General features: G+C 37.2%; 2 protein-coding genes across 2 annotated transcripts in view; one reads left to right on the top strand and one right to left on the bottom strand.

Moving 5' to 3' along the window:
• LOC150087545 (ornithine decarboxylase-like) overlaps positions 1 to 11,151 on the top strand; it is a 94,532-nt gene extending 83,381 nt beyond the window's left edge. The window contains exon 12 of the mRNA XM_090371249.1: positions 10,690 to 11,151. Within this exon, the coding sequence (XP_090227375.1) occupies positions 10,690 to 10,831 (142 nt within the window). The 3' untranslated portion in view covers positions 10,832 to 11,151. The remainder of the gene's footprint in view (positions 1 to 10,689) is intronic.
• A 4,438-nt stretch (positions 11,152 to 15,589) lies between these two features.
• The window catches only part of LOC150087544 (meprin A subunit beta-like), a 30,137-nt gene continuing 22,430 nt past the window's right edge, over positions 15,590 to 23,296 (bottom strand). Inside the window, exons 10-11 of the mRNA XM_090372528.1 lie at positions 22,124 to 22,383; positions 15,590 to 15,688 (exon numbers count right to left, since the gene is read on the bottom strand). Coding sequence (XP_090228654.1) covers positions 15,590 to 15,688; positions 22,124 to 22,383 — 359 coding nt within the window. The remainder of the gene's footprint in view (positions 15,689 to 22,123; positions 22,384 to 23,296) is intronic.

The following is a 23,296-nucleotide window of genomic DNA, read 5'->3' as shown; positions in this document are numbered from 1 at the left end:
TAGACAAGACAGAACATCAACCCTGCTATCACTGGTAAATCTTGATAAACCAATAACTTTAGAGAATCTCATTGGTGACAAGGCAAATATTTCTGAATTTTTCAACTATCTCAAGCAAACTGGACTTCTTAATTCTGAATTTATAAAACTTTCTCATTTCTTTATATAATAAATGAATAGGTGCATTATAGCTAAAGTGGCTTCATCATCAGCCATTTTCAATCCACTGCAGGATGAAGGCCTCTCCAGCAACTTTCCAGTTCCTTCTGTTTTGAGCACTGGCCATCCATTTACTACCCACAAACTCATAAATTTCATCTATCCATCTCCACCTTTGTCTTCCAGGTTTTCTTCTAGCTCCTCTTGGGTACCATTCTGTTATTTTCTTAGTCCATCTGTCATGTCTTTGAGCTATGTGTCCTGCCCAAGACCATTTTAGTTCTTTTAGTTTTGATAAGAATGTCCTTTACTTGAGTTTGCTGCCTAATCCATGTGTTTCTCTTATCTAACAGTCTGATTTCCAATATAATTCGTTCCATTCTTCGCTGTGTAGTTCTCAGCCTCTTCCATTCTTTTGGTGAGTGCCCAAGTTTCACTTCCATAAGTCATGGTGGGGAGTATATATTGGTTCATTATTTTACGTTTCAGACAAAGTTGGATATTGCTCTTCAGTATGTGACTGTTTCCTGAATGCTATCCATCCAAAATTTATTCTTCTCTTGACTTCCAGCTATTTATCATTTCAAAATGGCTTATGTGCCATCAAACCCATATAACAACAACCTGCCAAGAGTACTTATCTAAAAATACTGGTTGTACCTGGTCTGCCTCAACAGGGCCAAGTGTGGGCAACATTGGGCCTCAACAGGGCTCCAGCAGCTAAATGGCCGGATGAACAACAGAACATAACACTACACATCCATTATCCACACACTTTTAAATCTCTGGCCTTCTCAGCAAACTGGTACATCCACAATGAAAGCAACACTGAGATGGGGGAACCCCTGGTGCCATTAGACACTAAATACACTTTACACTTTGTACAGCTGTCTGGAGGGGTGGTCTGATATGCTAGTGACTAAATTAGGGCTACAATTAGAAGAGAGACTGTTCTTTACTGAACATATAAAGTATATCAAAAATAAGTAAGATTTTTATTTTCCAAGCTCCGGAGAGTTGTGAGGACTGATTGGGGCATTAAAGGATGCTTGGTGAATTTATCATATAATTGTCTTTTTGTCCCGATCGCGATCTACGCCTCGGGGACTTTGGGTACATTGAGTGAGTAATTCTTTAGTTCAAAATTATCTTACTCAGGCCCAGAGATTTGTATTATTAAGTGTCACTCGTACTTGCTGGACTGTTTCTTCTGATGCCTTGCAGGAAGCTTGCCCATACAATATGAAGTGTTATTAACAGGATTTAAAATTTTATATTATACCAAGATAATATAAGGAAAACAATCCTTGGAATTACTTCTTGTCCAGAAGTCAATTATGTATATTCTTGAAGTGATCATAAAGCTGAAAAGAAGAGAATGAAACAGGAAATAACAGGTCTGTGGCAAAATTCAGAAAAGGGGAGAAAGACTTATCTGTTTTTTCCCATCTGTGGAACTTGTCAATGCAAAGATGAAACCCTGGCTGCAATTTGGTCTTAAGGCCATGTTTTTATTAACTGGTCATGGCTTGGCTCATAAACTATTCAAACTAGGACTTGGGCCTTCTGACCTTTTTGCAGCGGTAGTGTGGAGACTTCAGACCATTATGTTACATTGTTCTCAATATTTAGATTTTAGAAATAGACTAAAAAGCTCTGTTGGTGAGGTTTTGGAGAGGGATCATCTTGTCCTGTTTGCTAATAAGACATTTTACTTATTTTAATGGTTTTGTTGGCTTGGATTTTCAGAGACTAACAAGAATACTGGATAGTAGAAGCCCGCCTCCTCAAGACAGGGACAGAACCCGTGCTTATCAAGATGCGTAGAAAATTTCAAAGCATATCATTTCTAGGAATGGACTAAGTGGCTACGTATTTGTTTTATTTTTAACTTTTGCGTTGTTACTAACAAAATTTAAATTCTGTTGCCATTATAATTAAGACCCAAGTCACAGGTGTGCTTTTGCACAGGTAGTAGTTGGCTCGTGGCTTTTTGAATGGAATGGAAATTACTGTAAAGGGAAATGCAATTTTTAAATTCTGTGCAGTGGGACTAACTGCAAATTCTAGATGGCAAATAATCAAAGACGCTACTGGACTTCTACCAACAAAGTTCAAGGCCTTAGACATAAATGTCTGTCAGATAACTATTGAGACTTGTGGCAGAGTACAAAGTGCATCATGTGTTTAAATTATCCGATGATACAGAAGCCTGTGGTAGATATAAATTAGTCTCTAATTAAGTCACAAAGGAGGTTAGGCAAGCTAAGGCAGATTATGAAAAGTCTCTGGCAAAGAAAAATAACAAAGACTTCTATGCTTATATTAACAGTAGAAGGAAGGGGTTGAATCACATTTGGGCTACTTGATGTCTGTGGGTTAACTGTTGATGACCCTGCTCAGGTTGCAGACAAATTGAAGAGGTATTTTGGATCTACATTGGTACACGAGGAATTCTTCTGGGGATCCCAGAAGTTTATTGAAACTCTGACAAGGTGCTAAATGACTGTGATAATAATTGAAAGGAAAGTGGAGGAGAGATTGTTGAGGATGGATATAAAGAAAAATGTTGAAAAGACAAACCATGTGACATATCTAATGAATTGAATAGGTATTTCACATTGCTGTTTACTGATGAAAGACCCTTCCTGCTGAGGAGAGTGAGCCATATAAAATTAGTGGCCAACATATGCCAATACATAGATGCAATTTTAAGAGAAGTTGGTAAATACAAACCAGTTAGTCTGACTTCAGCAGTAGTAATAATCTTAGAGGCTATTATTATTAATAGAGCAATACAGGGACAATGTATTTGGGGAGAGATGTTATTTGGTTCTTTTCCATTAAGATTAATTACTATATTTAATAACCACTATACATTTAAGGTAATAATGTTTCAAGCATCTTACTGATACCCATCATTAGACCATGCTGGTTAGGGGTAAAAAAATAAAGGGGTCACAGATTGTGAATTACTGTGACAACAGAAAACATTAAATTGAGTAAATACATAAAGATTAAATTCTGACAGACTCCTACTTGCTGATGCTGCCAGAAACCTGATGTGCATGCAGACAAGGGTGTGGCTGCCAACAGTTAATTTACAGGTGGGGGATTAAGTCTATTAGCCAGTAGAATGATGCCAAATTTTTCTATCCTGGATCCAGTGGAGTGATTCTTGTGTAGTGAAAGCCTGGGGTGGTGGCATTTGCTCTTTTACTCCAATCATCAGTGGTTGGGTGCAGGCTGGTTCCGAAATGGGTTGTTGGTTGGTTGATATGTTGTTTAATGGTACAGTGGCTGCTAAAGCCATATTGTGCCTGGAATGGGTTATGTGGACTGCTGATGATTGGAGTATGAGAGCAAAGGTCACTCCAGGCTTCCACTACACAAAAACCACTCGCTTGATCCAGGATAGAAAAACCTTGCATCATTCTATAGTCCAATAGGCTTAATGCCTCGCCTATAAATTAACTGTTGGCAGCACATCAGGCGTCTGGCAGCATTGGCAAGTAGGAGCCTGTCAGCAGGTAAGAATTTAATCTTTATGCATTTTTGTATTTACTTAATTTAATATCTGTTTTCTGTTGTAAGAGTTTCAACCTTAATACTTTAGACTTAATTCACAATTAATATTGTTATATAATTCAAATTTGTGACCCTTTCTATTTTTTTTTCTGTAACTGCATGGTGTGTGAGTAAGATGGATATGAGTAAGATGCTTGAAATGTAACCTTAAATGTATAGTGGTTTGGGTGATTAGCTTAATAAACACATTTAATTTCACATGTGGTATAAGAATGATTATTAAATATAATAATTAATCCAGGGACATTTAGATAGGATTGGCATTACCTGATAAACTATCGACAGTTATTCGTGAGCTAGATGTAGGGAATGATTTCAACATAGTTTATTTGGATTGTAGCAAAGAATTTGACTCAGTTGCTCATATGAGCTTACTGTATAAACTGGGAAGGTATTGGGGGGATTACTGGAAAGATTCTAAGATGGATTGCAGGGCAGAAGGCATGTATCAGGAGACCACTGTTACAGATTTTCATAAACAATAACAAAGGGATAAGGGCATGATGTCAAATTCCCAAACTGTGGAAGATTGGGAAAGTTCTTAATGATCATTGCCAGCTAGCATTCCTTTAGTTATGATTTGAGCACGCTTTGGGTGGTCAGAAAGTGGCAGGTGCGTTTTAATGCAGCAAAATGCAAGCTCTTATATGTGAAGGATATCAGAATAACTTATCTGCTTGGTGGGTTGGATTAAAAACAGTAAAAGATGAGAGGGATTTCCAAGTTACAATATGAACAGATATGAAGTTTTCTGATCACTGTAAACAGGCTGCCAGGAAATATCACAGTATCTTTTCAATGATTTATCAAACAATACCTGTAGAGATAGGAGGTCATAATCCCACTGTATAACACAATTGTAAGATCACATTTGGAATACTGTCCAAATATGGAGACCCCCATCTTTAAAAAAGACATTGAGCTTGAAAGGGTCCAAAGATGGACAGTTTGCTTGCTGTTTGATGGACAGGTGTGATCAGCAAAAGGGCAATTGTACAAGGAAAAACTTCAGTTATGTGAGCTACAGAGCTTGTCAACCAGGCACCTGAGATGGGACCTGTCTGTAGTCACAGGTATTTTGGTGAAGATCACATGCAGCATTGGCTATTTCAAAAAGCTTTGCAAAGCAACTTGGAGGTTTATAATACTCTGAAAGGGGTGAGTAAAATGAAAGTGGAATTTTCACTGTTATAAAGAATTCCAGAACTGAGGCCATAAATCCAAATTATGAGGTTTAGATTATATTGAAGTTTTCTTTTTAGCAGTAATTAATTGATTACTGGAAAAAAGTTGCCTCCACATGTAGTTGAGGCTGATGGTTTGAAGAAATTCAAAGGTGAACTGGACAGTTACCTATCTGAGATGGGAAGTACATGATTTGTTCTGTATCGTTATATACTTTTTTTTTTTTTTTTTTTGCTGGTGCTGGAAAAGCATCTGAATTTTTTGCATTATATGGCTGATACTAATATATTTCTTGAATGGAAAGTGATATGTGGATGTCATGCTGCAAGTGCCTAAGTTCCCTTTTTTAGCTGCTTTTTCCAAACAGCATGCCATAACTGATTTGTAGTATTCCTGGCTCGCTATGGGGAAAATTCTTAATTAACAGTGTGCTGTTGGTAAAAAAAAAAAAGCTTTGGTCTTCACATTTTGTTTAAATTCTCTTTCTCCAACCCCCTCCCCCCAAAAGACCATCTTCCTTTGTGAGAACTGTATTTGTTTTCTGGTAACAGCTATCTACCCACTATATATTGCCATATTTTAATGGAGAAAGCAGTGCTGATTGGCAGTAGTGTGTTAATCGTCTTGACCCATTACAATTGGCTGCTCTCTGATCATCAGCATATATTCAAGCACACACTTGGCTTAAATGCCAACTTCACTAGTAGTTTGGATAGTTAAACATTGATCACTCTGATTGTGAACACTATCAATTGAATTGTTTGGTTTTTGAAGCTGAAAAAGCCTGTGTGGATTATCTTTTACAACAGCCCTCTGTAAACTTTGTAAACAGTATAAAATTTTTACTCCCCGGTAAAAGCACTCATCAAAATACACCAAAACACCTATTCAACACATGCCAGTATTGAATGCAAATAAGTACGTAATTCTTGCCTTACTTGTCTGGATCAGTTGCCAAACACGATGCTAGTCTCAACTTGTTACGATTCCACAGTCTCAACAAAGTCAGTCCTTAAACTTTTTGATCACATCTTATATTGTATTAAAAGGTTAATTGAACACAGTCCTAACTCTTAACATATGCCAGCATTCATTCTAAAATATCTTTGAATACAGTACTCTTTAAACAGAATTCATTACTAAATCAGAATGGGTAATTACTGATCAATAAAAGAAAATGAACATGGGGCATGTCTGCAGGATAGTTTCTTCTCTCACTGAGTGAAAATTACTTGGGTGCAGTTTGTCTTTGGCCCAGCGTTCAGGGATAATTTCATTTTGCATAGGAGGAAGATCATTATTAGATATTTTCACTGCAGTAGTTTCTAATGATAATGATCTTGAGTCCTCTTTTCCTCCATTAACAGGCAAGTCCAACTAGGAACTACGGTGTGAAGAGACTTTTGGAGTTTAGCCATTCTTTACCAGTTGCACCTTCCATTTCCACACCTGCATTCTAAGAAAAGAATGTTCTTCAGCTATTCCCATATTGGATCTGTCTTCTATGAAATTTTTAGGTGTTCCTTGCAGCTATTCTCATGCTGGGGGTGATTGTTTCTAAGAAAGCAAACATTTTTTATCTGCCAAGCAGCCCTCAATTCAGACAGCCTTCATGCTATCTATGCAATTAGTTTGAATGCTAATTGCATAGATAGGCAGAATGAAGAATCAAGCAACTCTGTAATTGCTGGACCTGTATCATTTTAGTTGGCTTCTATAGATTCTGAAAACATGCAAATTCATTTGATTTAAGTTTCAAAAGTGAAAAAGGATATGACGCTGTTGAGAAATAATCTTAGTGTCAGTTTTTTTTTTATTTTACATTTAATATTATATATAGTGTTCTGAAAGCTCTATATTTCAAGTAGTCTCTGCATTGTGACCTGGCTATATTGATAGCATTGATGTAGCCAAGCATGGGATTTAGCAATGCTTGAGGAAATTAACCCCTTCCCGGAACATTTTTTTTCCCCCTGAAAGTGTGCTATAGTGGATCGAATTTTTTTTATTTTACAGATTAAAAGTATGCATCATGCGAATACTCATTGTATAGTTTTTTGTGTTTTTATAATTTTTTTTAGTAGAAAATACATGGGAATAATTAACCCATTTGGGCTATCCCAAATTATACAGATTTTTTAAAATAAATTAGCGCTTGAGCTAAAAGAAAAAAAAACAGAAAAACACTCTTCACTACTCATTATATAAATAAATTTAAAAAATCAAGTGGAACGCACAAGCAGTGTAATTCAGAATGGAAGGAATAAATATTACTGTGTCCCTAAAACCCTTGTCACTAACAATGCAGTTATTGATAACTGCTACTTGATGAAATTTGTCCAAAACTGATGGTTTATGGTTGCTCCATGGACCCATCTCACCAGGTGTCAGAATTACAGGCTGTGTTGGAGGCAGCAGTGTAATGGTGGAGGGGGGGGGGTGTTTTTGTGGTGCAAATTGGACATCCCGGATACTTGTACAACAATATTTAGATGCTACAGGTTATCTAGAAACTGTCAGATGAAGCTCCCCCTTAGTGGTTGCAATGTATTCAATTGCAAGTGGGTTCATCTCATAAGGTAATGTATTATGTCACAATACCAAAACTGGTTCAAGAAATAACTGAATTCATTTTACTGTAGTGTCATCCTCAGTAACTGTGGAATGAGGTCTTTGGAGTAGTGATCTGCAGCCATTCAATTTGCAACAAGTGTGGGAGTTTGCCAAGTCACCATGGATCAGCATCCCTGTGAAACACTTTCAACACATCTGTGAGCAATGAATCTAGGCTGTTCTGAGAATTAAGTGTGAGTGCAGTAGCACAGTCTTTGAGTAGACCACAGTTCAAGCTGCTGACTTAACTGTGGTTGATCTGCCAAGTCGCATTGGCTGAGTGTGGCAGATTGTGGTCCATTCCCTCAACATGAATTGTTACTGCCATTATCAACCCACTCATCCTGCAATCAGTTGATAATGGCAGCAGTTTATCTTTTTTCTTACTTGCTATTAGTAGGTCGACGTACCTTAATGTGGCCACTTAGAAGAACTCTTTATTGCACACACTGTACACAATACCCTTCACGGCTACAAACCAGCGGTTCTTCTCCGCATGTCTACGTTAGTGCATAGTCTAAACAAATTTTACTTTCAAGAATTCTTCTTAGTCTTAATTTTTTTATTGCCAGTTAAAGTAGTGTTGAATTTGTGGCTGAAGCAGATCACCATGAGTTTCCTCAGTCTTTCACTACAGATGGTCACATGACTTTCGATCCTTACCATTTGGAGACAGACTTCAGATGTAGGGGTTTGATACTCTTGGATGTTGTGCACTGCAGATGTTTGAACCCATTTCTGCTTGATTATTATAATGGACCAGAATATTCACCCTTTTTGGAAGTTTTAAGATCTACTTTTTTTATTTAATACAGTCAGTTCTCGTATAACACGTGTTTGCACTACACAAATTCGATCATACACGATTTATAAATAGGGGAACGATATCGTATATAACACGAACTGAATTCGTTTATGCACGATTCGTCTTTGTGTTTACAAGAAATGGCAGTCGAACGCGGAATCACCCCAACTGAACGCAACACGATAGGAATGAAGAGAATATCTGAAAATGTATTTGTTTTTTTATATCAGTGAAAGGGAAACACATTTCACCATAATAAGGTAAAAACCCACACAATTCCAACTATCGGTATTATCGCAAATGCCATTAGATTGAGTTTACTACCAGTTTATAACAGATTCCATTGGCAGAAGTGCAACTGGAAATTGTTTTATGGTAGTAACCCCCAGAAATGTGCTTTATAAAAATGTGAGGTGTTAATAGTGTATCTCTGCCTTTATGGTGTTGTTTATTCAGTTGCTACACACATGCAGCTTTGTTTATGTGTATTAAGCATGCCTCCTCATTTTGTAATTGTGCTTTATTCCCTAAAAATTAGTAAAATACTTAAGGTGTGAAAAGGAAACGTCCTAGTGAAGACACTGCAGATTCAGAGAGAAAAAGAAAAGCAATATCGATTAAACAAAGGTGGACTGGGTCAAAAATTCTTACCCGGGAAAATTTGTAGTGGCCTCACTATGGTTTATGGCCAAAATCACACCGGCCTCCGGCCCACCAGAGTTTCCCCAGTAAGGTAAGTGTGCCTCTGTCGATAGAGGAAAAAGTATGAAATTGTGAAATGCTTTGAGCAAAATGAAAGACGTGTTATTTCATGTGCTTCAGGCCTAAATGAAGCAATGCCGAGAATTAGAAAGATGCATAAAAACAACTTTCATAGCAGGAACAACTTAGTGTATTTAAAATCCATTAGATCAAGACACAAAGAATTGGAAGAGATGGAACGGCTGTCATCTGTTTGGATAGAAAATCAAACAAAAAACAAGTTTGCTTACAGTAGAAGCAAAAGCATTAGTAATATTTTATTACGATAATTTGTGTTTTGTTAATGTTTTGGTTACGAATGTGTGTTCAATCTTGGGTAGTCGGCACCTAAACCTATTTTTCCCATAGGGCTTGTTGTTTTGTACTATTTTGCATTGCACAAAGGTTTCTAGGAACAACTATCGTGCTATACGAGGACTGACTGACTGACTAACTTTTTCTTAGCAGCTTTTCAACATTCTGTATTCAATTTTATTGGAGGCAAATCAAGGCTTCCAGGGTGGTGGCTTTGGAAGTTTCCAGGAAATTATCTTTCCGACTGGATAAGGGCACTCATTACAAATAGACTACTACTTTTGTCAGCAAGTACTTTTAATTTGGGGTTAAGACAGCATTTCATTTGCTTCACAATTAGGTTTATTTTTCAACAAGCCTGGTTTTAGTTCATTTATGTAAATGATGCCATGCACTTGTGTTTGTAATAAACAGTTGCACAGAACCTGATTGTTGCTCAAAGTTTTGTTGCTGGGAAAAGTTTTTGGATTTTTTTATAAATATTTCTTGTGGTGTGCCAGTATTTCTTTTCTAAATTAATTTTTATATATATTATTTTTATAAATTTAAATATATAAAATGCTGTCTTTCTTAGGCTTAAAATTATTAACACTATTGAAAGTGAAAATAAAGTTAGTCATTAAACAAAATTAACAATCACTTCATTTTCCAGTTCAGAGAATTGTTAAGAACTCTGATCTGACATTTCTGCACGTGTTTTGTCAAACGATTGCAGGAATAAACAGAAATAATAATTGAAGCAAAGAACCATTTTATGTTAAAAGAAAATGCATTTTGTAGAAAGATGCCTCCACCACATCAGCCAATGTTGGTTTCAAACTACATGTGTGAGATGCTGGAAGTGAAAGATAGTGCATTGAAGTGAAAGGTAAAGAAGTAATTGTGCCGAACCTGACAGGATCATTTGCATTTTTAATCTTAAGTAAACAACTTTTTCACTTCTAAAACATCTTGAATAAAAGTTTGACTATATTTATAATAGTACAAAAATTGACTTAATTCTTAATTAATGCACAGCAGATTTTCAAAGGTCACTCATTAGGTCATATGTGATGGCTGCTGAGCTGCTGCTATTACTACTATTTGCAATTGCTATATAACTTGTTTGACAATTTTGGTAGTTAATGATTTAGCTCTACTCATGTTGCAATAAGGTTGTAATGTGAAATTGTAGGTTTGGACTGTTGATTTTTTTTTATTTATTTTTTTTTATCCCCTTATAACTATTCTGCCTAAAATATGCTATGTATATTCTGTTTGAATTGTTTGGTTTTATTTTTCAGAACGTTCTTGCAACAACTTCCAGCTTGGCCACAACTTGTCAAGACTTTGGATCCTCATCATGTGGAGACTGAGACTTCAGATTTAGGGGTCGATACTCTTGGATGTTGTGTGCTGCAGATGTCTGAACCCATTTCTGCTTGATTATTATACTGGACCAGAATATTCATCCCTTTTTGGAAGTTTTAAGATCTACTTTTTTTATTTAATATTCTAACTTTTTCTTAGCAACTTTTCAACATTCCATATTCTATTTTATTAGAAGCCGGTCTTGTTCAAGACTTCAAGGGTGGCTTTGGAAGTTTCCAGGAAATTAATGTCTTTGTGTCTTAAGTATGGCTAACATAAATCAGCAGTAGTAATTTTAATGTGTACATTCTCTAAATAAAGCCTTCTACTGAAGTAAGCTTAAATGTTTTTGTTGTTTTTATTTTTTACTTGAAGAATAAAGAACTTTATACATATTTTGTAGATAGTCACTATTTATTTATAATGCAGTACGTAATTCTTTAACCATGCGGTGGCGGCGCACAGTAATTTTAACAGAAACTGGTGCTACACCTGACAATGTCAACTTCCTTCTTAATTTCTTGAAAAAAGTTTGGGTTTTTTAATTATGCTTGGAGTTTACTACCAGTATTATTGATTATAATACTTGTATGTTTTTAATAAAAATATTTTAAAAAGGTGTTTTTCACCATTTTATTTTCAAAAAAAAAATCTGCTGAAAACGAAATGTGAATAGATATAAAGATGAAACTGTTAGTTTCTTCCATTTCCCATTTTTGAAAACTTTAACATGTGCATATGCTGTCAGATCTCCATATAACAATCTATCATTCGCTTGAAAGAATTTGTTATAAAGAAATATGACCTTTTCAACAATGAAAAATACTGTAATTCAACTCAGAAATACAGCAAAATATAGGAAATAACTATGGATGTGCAGAGTTGGCAAACTTTTGCCAACTCTGCACATCCATAAATCTCTAACAGAATCTAATTGTTGGTTGGTTTGTTTCTATTCTCAGTATGCACCTTCTGTAGTACGTGATCAAATTCTTAATGCCTTGGTCCATTGGCTGCAGTTTAGATGGTTATACAGAGGGAAGAAAACAAGCTTCATGTTTGTAAATTTCGAAATTACCAGGTTAAGGGGGGCAGGGCAGTTGTCGACAATCAAAGTGATTTTTCTGTTTTCTTTTGTCATCTTTCTATCAAATTTTAAAATCTGCTGTTCAAAAATTTCACTCATCATCATTGTTTCTAGTCCAAATCTAACGACTTTACTCCTTTGAAACATTGGGGTATTACCAAAAGCTTCAGTTCTTCATTACCAGCCATATTTGGCTGGTAATGAAACACCAGGGTAGTTTTTAAAATATTTAGCCAATTTTTGCACTCATCCTTGAACAGGGGTGACAAATCTTTTCTAGGAAATTAGCATTAGCATTAGTAGAGGCATTTGATGCAAGAAAGCAAGCTTATGCAGCATCAGCCAAAAAAAAAACAAAAAAAAACCCACTTCCACTTCACCCCTCTGTTCGTTCCAAATACCTGTCCAGCTGAGCCTTGAACTTATTTAGGCTATCAACCTCCACCACAAGGGATGGAAGTCTGTTCCACCAACCAACCACCCGCTGGCTAAAGGCAAATTTCCTCACGTCTATCCTACATCTGTCTTTCCTCAATTTGAATTTATGCCCTCTCAGGTGATTTTTCTGAGCTAGAGGAAGAATCCCATCAGCATTGAGCATGCTTAAACCATTCAAGGCTTTATACACCTCTATCAGATCACCTCACTGGTGCCTAGTCTCCAGACACTGTAATTTGCAAAACTTAAGCCTTTCTTCGTAAGAGCACCCCTTTGTTCCATTCACTAATCTTGTTGCCCTTCTCTGTACTCGTTCCAGCAGCTCTACATCCTTCTTGAAATGAGGCCTCCAGACCTGTATACAGTACTCTAGGTGTGGCCTGACCATTGCTTTATACAATGGAATAATCACCTCCTTATCCCTGCTGGAAAAATTCCTGTATATCATTGACAATACACCATGAGCTACTCTTGCAGCCCGTCTGCACTGCTCAGAGAACTTCATATCTGCCTGCACAACCACGCCCAAGTCTCTTTCATTCTCTACCACTGTCAGTGTAGTACCACAGAGTTGATACGTTGCTCTGGGGTTGCTGTTTCCCACGTGTAGTACTTTACATTTGTCAATGTTAAACTTCATTTGCCACCTCTCAGCCCATCTGCTCAACCTTGCCAGATCCTGTTGCAGCAGCATAGTGTCAGTAGTGTCCTTGACAACCCTGCCAACCTTTGTATCATGTGCAAACTTGGTAAATATTGAAATTGAAAGATATTCATTTATCTAAGCAATTATTGTATAGCTGGATGAGGTGTGGTGTTAAGGATATTTCTTGTTTTATTGTTTCTGTTTCAAATTAAGTTATGGTATGGGCATTTCTTTTGTTCTGTTTAGTGCACTTCCTAGTTCTGCTGTGAAGGATGCTGTGTCTTTGAGTGAGGGATTGTTCATTCACTGGGAACAAGTCCATAAGATGTTGACTTCCATCCCAGCTATACGTAGATTCTTTTTGGGTACTGATGTTATTAACTACATTCTTGACCAACAAAAGATTTCTATGCTTGTTTGATTTGTCTGATTAAATAAGTATAGTTATTCCTCAGTGAGTGATATCTCCTGGCATTGACTTCAGCCAAGCAGCCATCCAGATTAGTCTTTGAAGATATTTTCTTGCCTGATGTACTCTGTTGGAGATCCTGCAGCTCCAGGCATCATCAGAGTACAACATTTATTTGGGAAACTTTCTCTCTAGTAGAGGCATCTATTGCTTTTTTAATGGCATCAGCAAATTTTGTAACCTGTAATTCAGGTTGTAGGTGTTTGTTATTTTGAGGGTTATTTCCCCCAAAAAATAAATTCAAGACTATCTTTTGCAGTTGGCTTTTTTGACATACACTGTCCTACCATTAATATCTGGACACCTGCATTTAGCCAAAAAAAAAAAAAAAAAAAAAAAGCATTTATTGTGTCATTTAATATTTTGTGCCAAAACCTTTTTGCTTTTATGATGGCCTTCAATCTTTGCAGCATACTTTCAACCAGCTTTTTATTAATGTCAGGTGATATGTTCTTTTAGGCGATCTCGACGTGCACGTACCTGACGATACAATACATCCCAAAGATGCTTGATATTGGGTTCAGAACAGTACTCTGTGCTGGGCCATTCCAACTTCCACACCCATGTCCTCAAACCACTCTGTTATAACATGGTGTGTTACCTTGCTGATACAGGTATGGGCCTTCCCTGAAGTATTGCCATAATGTTGTAAGTGCATAATCATCCAGGTTGGCCTGGCATTTCACAGTATTCATGGTTTTGTCAATAATGACTAATCAGCCCAAGTGAAACAATGAAAGGAGTGGAGCCCAATACCATGACACTGCCTACAATAAACTCCATTGTTGGGAGGATACAATCAGGAAGGAACTGTTCCCCCTGGCATTTGCCACACCCAGGAACAACCATCAAACTGGTAGAGTGCGAACGTAAACTCTTCTATTTTTCACTGCTTTACAGTCCAAGATTCACTCTCCTTACACCATGTTAATCGACATCTAGTGTTTGTTGAGGTTGATTAATTCTGTTGCACTGTTGAGGTAATTCTGCAGAACTTATGTTCCCACTTTTATTTTGTCTATTCAAAGCCCAGTGTCCATATTTATAGCAGGTTGTGACATGTTGCATACATAGGGACTGTTTCCCACATCCATGGAGGGGTATCTGGATATTAATGATAGGACAATCTTATGACATTAAAAAAGGCATTGGAGCTGTTTATGATTCTGATATTCTTGCTTATTTTGCTTTTAATGTCATTTTGTACATGAGTCAGTTACTGTTCTTTCAAGGGTAGTCTGGCACTTCATAATTTTTCTTACTGGAGTTGTGATTCTACTTGTGTGAGTTGCTATAAGCACTTAAAGTTTTAATATAACACTGATTACTTGATTCAGGGCAGTACCAGCTGTCTCTAAATGCTCCTTTGTTATTAGTAGAAATTATTGGCATTTCCTGTGTGACCCGGGGCAGGTTCTGTTTGCTTGGGAGACAGATCAAAACAAGATCATGCTTTTGTGATTTCATTCTATCCCTTTTTTCTTTTTTGCGGTAGGTATAGCGTGCTCTGAATCTACCTGAGAAGTGCACTTTAGCCTTGACAATTGGTTATAAATCTTGTGGTTCGGATTGACTCATTGATTGGCTGTTTCCAATCATATTGTAGTTTACTAGCTCAGATGTGTTGAAATCGGGTAGCTTTACTTGGAGAGGAAGCCAACGATGTGACATAAATAGTAAAGTTATAAGGCTTTCCAGAATCGTCACTAGTTATAGTGACTTCACAAAGGGGGGAAAAGAAATATTCGGGGTTAAAAACTATGCAAGTCAAAACTACATTAATATATTAATTATACCTACTGTAGCTAAGAAAAAACTTCCAGGTTGTCTAATACTCACCCAAGTCATGATATTCACCACTGTCATCACATTGTCTTCTAGACAGTACTCCCCACAGTCTACCAACAAATGGAATCCTGTATAACATTGTAGTGCCAGAATTCAGTTTTGCAGGACAGATGTGGTCTTGTAGGGTTTTTCAGAGAAATCAGCCACTTAGACTGTATTTGCGTGTGTTCTGTGCTCGAATTTTTTGTTTACTAGCCAAGAACCCGTTTTTGAAAGTATGAATAATTATACTTTCATCAACTTTATAGGAAAAACTTATTTTTAACAGCAATTTCGATTTATTCATTTCGATTTACACACCAACATTTGTGAATTTGTGAGAATTAATGAATTTCATTCAATGATTTAACAGTTTGGATTATTACAAGGACATCCAGTTAATTTGACATTGTCAATGGCAATTGTTCCTCTTCCACTTGTCCACGTTTGTGCTCGGAAGAAAATCTGCAAAAATGAATTTAAAAAGGGCTGAAATTTAATCAATAATGATTTTAATTGATTATTTTAAACAGAATGTACATTAAATTATAGACATTAAGTTTGTAAAGAAATCTTGCTATTCTCTGAATAGTGGCTACTCAAAATTAAGAGAAGAGTTACATAATTCAGACATTTAATAACAGAATAACCACTGACAGCCAGAAATCTTGTCGCATTTGTGTACTTAGACCATTGGCTGCCAACTTCCACTCTTGTATGGTAGCAAAAAGTGCTTGGATGTTTATAGAATCAAATTAAAATATTAAAAGCAGGGGAGCTGTTTCCTTCCACAGTCATGTTAAAAATGTGTTGCAGAACACCTAGGGGTAGGCTGAGAAGATTACAACTAATGCTATGAAATATTTTTCTACATAAAGGAATTTTATCCTAAGTACTTCTAATTTTACAATGTCAGTATACAAAGTTTCAGATGGCTGTATTTCGGTATTCGTGTGGAGTCGGACTTCTAGGAATGTGGAGGGTTTGCGATATTTATCGCTCCTGTGAACATTTTTACTGTAGTCATTAAATGCCTGATGTCAATTAACTTTGGGAGCCTGGGTACATTTTGCTGCTCAGCTGTGTGTTAGTGGTTCTCAGATGGAGTTGGTGATGCTTATTTGGGATTATTTTCAGGTCCAGTATTCAGATACACACCAGTTTTTGAAGTGAGGGTGAAGCAGATGCCAAATTTGAACAGGATAAAATAACCGAATAAAAATTGGTTTGTAGATATCCGGCAGTGGCTGCAGTATTGTTAGAATGAAGTTCTTTCCCCTCTCCAGCTTAAGGATTCATGGCAGAAACTAGTGTCCCGTACAGGCTAAAGTTTTGCAAATTACAGTGTCTGGAGACTAGGCACCATCGAGGTGATCTGATAGAGGTGTATAAAGCCTTGAATGGTTTGAGCATGCTCAATGCTGATGGGATTCTTCCTCAGAATAATCACCTGAGAGGGCATAAATTCAAATTGAGGAAGGACGGGTGTAGGGTGGACGTGAGGAGATTTGCCTTTAGCCAGCGGGTGGTTGGTTGGTGGAACAGACTTCCATCCCTTGTCGTGGAAGTTGATAGCCTAAATAAGTTTAAGGCTCAGCTGGACAGGTATTTCGAACGAACAGAGGGGTGAAGTGGAAGTGGTTATTTTTTATTTATTTTTTTTTTTTTTTGGCTGTTGCTGCCATAAGCTTGCTTTCTTGCATCAAATGCCTATGCTAATGCTAAAAGGTAATTCTGATCCATGGGAATTAATATATAATATTTGTCGTAACTTGTAACTCCTGAGATGTATAGCTCTGTTTACTCTAACGAAAGTCTGACTACTGATTGGCTCTCCACAGTTGAAGCTGTTATAGAGATTTTTCCCTGATGATACCCAGAGCAAGCCAACAGATAAGATTTGATAACGGATCTTACATGGGATCAAATGACATGGAACTATTTAGTCTAGATAAACTTGCAATTTCTAAAATCAATATCCTGAGATGGACTTAGTTATTATTTTTTATTATTAAAATCAGTTTATTTCCCAATAAACCTTTGGTCACCACGGGACGGCTCTGTGCCAGAAGGGTGTGAATATTTGCAGACTAAGGTGCGAGGAACACAATGTACAATAAACATGAGTACATGCATGCTCGACCTGAAACTTTTACAGGATTAAATATAAAATAGACAGAAATATACAAAATATAATTGCAAGAAGACAAAGTCTGTCATATACAAATAGGCAAGTTTAAATAAAGTCATGTCCAGGAGCAGGTGAGTATTATAGATTCATTATCTGGCAGTTCTTGAGGATTTCCTTCCTGTAGGGCTTCTCTTCACAGAACCTATCAGGGTGGATCCTAAATTTATTGAAGATCTAAAGACAATTGGCTGGAAACATGCTCCTCAGTGAATCAATGCTTGACAGTGTAAGATGCAGAGGGAGACGGGAGTCTGGGTGCTCCCTTCTTGCCCTCCTTGGGCCAGATGGAGCATCAATTCGTCCATGTGGGTACCGATGGAGCATCAATTCGCCTCGTTATAAGCCTTGCGAGCGTGAGCACACTTTTTGTCATATGTTTCCAGGGAGTGGTGCCCAGATTTGCTTGTAGGATCGATCTGGAGATAGGGGGCGGCCTACCACCCTGTTCGTCCATCTAAGCAACCAGTACTCTAAACTGAGATACTTCTGAAGGTATGAGGCAGGGACAGATGACCAAATTTCTGAAGCATAGAGAGGAATCAGCGTAATACACCTCAGGATGTGTCGAACAAGCAGCGCTGGCTGATGCACACCAACGAGCTCTTGACGCACTGCCCAAAGAGCAGCGTATGTCTTCTTCATCCTGACAAAGGCTGAAATGTGAGCCCAACATCCCAGATGAGGCCAAGATCAGTATGAGAGGTCACCTTTTGCACCAGTTCCCGACTAACAAAGATTTGGATATCATTTTTGACTTTCTTCTTGGTTATCGTCACTTGCGCTGATTTGGAAGGGCTCAGTCAGATGCAGCCCAATTGTGGCAAGATAACTTTCCAAGCTCAATATCTGCCTAGAAGCTTGTTGGTTAATGTCATGAATCTGAGCTCACATAGAACTTCAGATCATTGGCATAAGAGACAAAGTTTGCATTCTGAGCAAGGAAAGGCTCCAAAACTGCTGCAAACAGGATAGCTGATAGTACGTTTCCTTGTGGGATGCCTCTTGAGACATCAATATTTACTTGAAAGTCATTGTGGGTCACTGACAGGTGTCTAGGTAGTAAAATAGACTTCAAAATTTGAAGTAAAGCATCAAGATTTCACCAACATTTCACACATATTGTTGAATGTATTCAGCAAATGTCTATTATAGGATGCTTTTCCTAATTTTTGGAGGATTGCATTATTAAAGATAATCAGAAAGCCTGGAAAATTGGCAACGGATCCCAAGGCTTAGCGCCCTATATACCTTTTAGAAAGCTTTATGAGAGATTATTAGTGCCTAGGATGCAGAAGGTTTTGGCTACAAGTGACTTGATTTCTAATTCACAATTTAGCTTTAAGAAAGGCATCCTCCACTGAAGATGCCATCGGAAATTTGGTGAATCTATTTAAAATGGAAGAAATATATGTTTATTTTTATTGACTTTGAGAGTGCTTTTGATATACACTGGTGGGAGAGTCCCCTCAGGTCACTTTGAGAGTTGAAATGTGATGATTTACTCTATCAGGTCATTAGATCTTATTTTTCAAGTAGGCAGATAAGTCATCTCACATTTGCCAGTTTCAAAATTCATTTCCAGAGGATGCCCACTAGGCTTGGTCCTTGGGCCTTTCCTCTGGAATTCTGTTTTAGACCAATGGTTACTAAAAGAAAGTAAAATTTTCAATAAAATAGCAAATTTTTTGCTATTCTCAGCTGTACAACTGAGAAGAGCTGTGATGTCTAGGCTGTCAAAGGCAGCTTCAATATCGGCATACACTACAGCTAATTCGAATTTAGTTTTGGAAGCCTTAAGGATGAATGTCTGTGGCGCCATGAGGTTTGTCAGGGTTAAATGTTTAAATTGATTCTTGTTGTGATGGTTCAGCTTCCTTCTTTTCAGACCAAGAATAAGAGGGAAGTTGTTTCTCAGGCTTTAAAATCCAAGATTATTTGAAATCAGCTAAGTCACTTGTATAAAATGTGTTCAGAGTTCAATTACCTACGATTAAAAAAATAAACATTGCAAATATATATATTAACCAACAATCTTATTTTAATCAATCAATTATCATATGCAGTGAAAGGAAATAAGAGTGCACATAATGCTGATGTGATGCCATGAAGGAAAGCCATGCATGCTAACTTCATTTGTCGCCTCCGTGGGCAGGAGCAGCAGTGCGTAGCATACGCTTCTTGATTAGACCGGGGTTCGAGCCCGTGCCCACCATATACGGAGGTTGCAGAAAGGTCAGGAATGACCACTGCATATCCCTGGAGCAATATGTCCTTAGTTGCTAATGCTCCTAAAAACCAAATAACAAACAAGCAAACCTCATTTCATTTTTCAAACTGGCATAATTTTTTACGGGCTATATTGTTTACAGTGGGAGACAGGCCACAAGTGGCACAAATGCCATTGGTGGGGCACCTCTGATCTCTAAAGCATGGCAGGTAACCGCATTCAGGGCCAAATGTTTGGATAGCTGTTCCGTCCAAAGAATATTTTTGGAGCACCCATGAAAATTAATTCTTGTCCTCTGTTTTGAAAAGCTTCAAATAGGTTCAACAATCTTGTCTCTAAACATTGGAGGTAAATGGGAGCATTTTTTTTATATCTTCCCAGTCAATTGCTTACAGTTGTTGTATCTTTTCCCAATGATGGATGCGCTTTAATTCTTTATAGAATAGGACACTAAATAAATTACAACAGTGAATTTCAGATTATCTTTACAAGGAGAAAACTGTATAAAGAGACCATTTGTCATGAGTGATTTGCATTATCTGGCACTCCAGTTATGGAGTGCCAGATAATGCAAATCAGGACAATGAAAATTCAATTAGTTTTAAACAAAATCAAAATATTATCCCTAATATCGATGTCAACTACATATATACTTCTGATGAGATGCCTGCTGAAGTTAATTCCCAAATTTGTAAACAGGATATGGGGCCAATTTTTTAACAAGGAAACAGAAAAATCATAATCCACTTAATATTGAAATTCAGCCGATGTGGTTAGTGAGCTGATTAGATATGTTGCATTGATCTAGACAGCGGAAAAGCTATTTAAGTATTGGACAATGATTGATATTACAAAGAAACTTATAACAAGGCAAAGTGGATAAGGGCTAGGTACTGACGATGTCATGGTCCTAAATGTAGCTGTGCGGGGTGTATGCTGGACTTATGGGATCTTCATGGACTGGAGATATTTAATACATTGACAAACCAGAAAAAAGGAACTAGCAATGGATGATTACAGGCCAATCGATCTACGGATTTATCTCAGTAGTAGCGAAAGTCACAGCCTGTGATAAAAGGTAAGTTATGCGGTATTGTTAGGAAGTATTATAGATCTTAAAATTGACTCTATAAAAGGAAAATCATGTTTGACCAAACCGATACCAAATTACAATCGATGTAGTATGAATCTATTGGATTTGATAATGATTATAGCATCCAACTACTTGCACTAGGTTTGGATGCAATAAACAAGTTTCATACTATATATAGATTGTCCTTTGGGACAGTACAGTGGTTTCAACACTTCTCACTCTTTCAGAGAGGTCTAGGTTTAATTCCTGTCTGCAACTGGAGGGGTTTCATTAGTACTCTTCAATAACTGTTGCATTTAGCCGATTTTAAAGGGAATGTGCTTCGCTCGGGTTATTTGTGGCTTTTTTTTTTTTTTTTTCTCTCCGCACGACAAACAACATACAGACAAATGACAAATAGCCCGTATTAGGATTAGCCAGCCAATGTGTGTGGACGATGAAATGACAGATGACTACAAAAGGGAGAAGACTAGAGAAATATATACCTATGTGAAGAGAAAAATATGTACATGGACAGCAGTAAAACGTGGACCATTACAAGAAGACAGCAGAAGAAATTGCAAATAACATAGAGGAAGATGGAATAATAACTGCATAAAGACCATGGACGACAACAAATAAGTCTCAGAGAAGATCAAAGGAAATAAATGGAAATGGGCAGGCTATATAATATAGGCAAGCTACCAGGAAGGTGCACGAAATCTTATCAGTGATTTACTATACCTTTCCAGCTAGGGAGGAGATTTGTTGTTAGGGAGTTTGCATTTGGTCATAGCTGGAATAAAGTGCCTTCCTGGCCGTTCGAGGTTGAACGACTGAAATTTTAGGGACAGCTGGAATGGTACTTTCTGGAGGCAATAAGGGTGTCAGATGGGTATTGAAATTGTTCACGGGTTAGACAGAAACAAAGAGCGTGAATCGGCTGAACTGATGGCACTTAGACCCTATCAGAAATAGTGGGTCCCTTAAATATTGGAATCTCTGTGTGAATTCAGTGAATATCGAGCTCAGTGGACTCCAAAGAAAAACATACACCTGTCTCATTCGACTGAGTGTATCAACAAAGCCTTCGTTCTTTGTCTGATTGGTATTAATACTTCTGGAAGACTTTCAACCGACTTAGTTACAGAAAGCAGCTTGAATTGGGGGTCATTAATCTTTCAGGTAGATGAGGCTTGCACTGGCCTCATCCTGATCCAGCATTACAACTTATCCAGAAAAAAAGGATTCAAGAGATTCTGAGGTGACAGTCAATTATCGAACTCTTTGCTGAAACTGGATGCATAAAAGCCTAGAATTACGGAACGGAAACTTAGTTTGGAGGAGGAAATCCAAATACTTTTGAAACGAGAAAGACCCTAGCCATTTATGGGAACAAAACATTCCTACCTTTATTTGATCCGTCAGAAGATCCAAGTCTAATGACTGTGACTTCCAGATGTTCGATTTTTCGTCTACTGACCATATAGGAGTCGTGTCTTGGGCAAATAACTGTCGGAGGGCGACCTCTAGCCAGTCAGTTCCAGGACCGTATATGTAATAATCAAAGGATAAGCAAGCCTTCCTTGCCCACTGGACATGCAGCATTTCTGACCTGAGGGTTGCTATCCGGTCATTAGAGAACCTAGCATCTACAGCCATGAAGCTACCTAAAACAGATGCATATTATATTAATTTAAAAAAAAATGAAGCATGCAGTGTATTCAGTGAAATACAAATTTATTCTTTTAAAGTAAATAAATACATAAAAATATATATTTCGTTATGAATCTGCTAAACTTAACTGGCATTTTTCAGAAATATAATTTTCAGAATAGTTTTCAGCTTTGTCTGTAAACAAATAGGTAGTCTAGCTTGTAGTATGCGATGAAATTCGGAATATTTATTTCCTATTACTAGCAAAACATGTCTTTGTAGGAGGCGTTCAGAAAATGCACAGTTTCCTTCGCATTATAAAAATTAAAATGCTTTTCATTCATAATACCTTTTTCAGGTCTTGAAATAAACTTCCTAACGTCTCAAGACTCGATAAATTAAAGCAACAGAATGGATTATATTGCAACATTTGCACTTAATTTTTTTATGCGTAAAAGTTTGATCTATTTTGTCCACTCTGATTTAGCGGTCAGCAGATTTCAAACCGTAATAAATATTGCACTGGTCTTTATTATTCAGCAAACCTCTACACCACGAGTTGCCAAGGCATTGTACTACTTTAGAAAATGACATTACCGAAAGATGAGATAATATAATAGCCTTTTTCAGGACTTACTGGTCAGTCATCATAAAAAGACTCTCAAATAAGATGGCTACCCCTTCGGTAATGACTTTTTGAAAGTAGTACAATATAGACAGGTGTTTAAAGGAAGTGCATCACCCCTTAAAATTGTAACTGTCGTCCGAATAACGTAAGTATATGGCAATATTTCTTAGATTGCATCGGATAAGATTGACACGCGTAGGCGATGATGTAATATTGCATAAGCTGTTATTTTCAGCTAAATAAGCACGCTCTGCAAGAGTTGCAGTCATTTCTTGTTTGCGTCAGGATGGCGAGTTACG

This window comes from Mastigoproctus giganteus, chromosome 4 (genome assembly GCF_048544385.1).
Source record: "Mastigoproctus giganteus isolate SK-2022 chromosome 4, ASM4854438v1, whole genome shotgun sequence".
NCBI lineage: Eukaryota > Metazoa > Arthropoda > Arachnida > Uropygi > Thelyphonidae > Mastigoproctus > Mastigoproctus giganteus.
The sequence above is the reverse complement of the archived record's forward strand: the minus strand, read 5'-3'. Positions and strand labels throughout refer to the sequence as shown.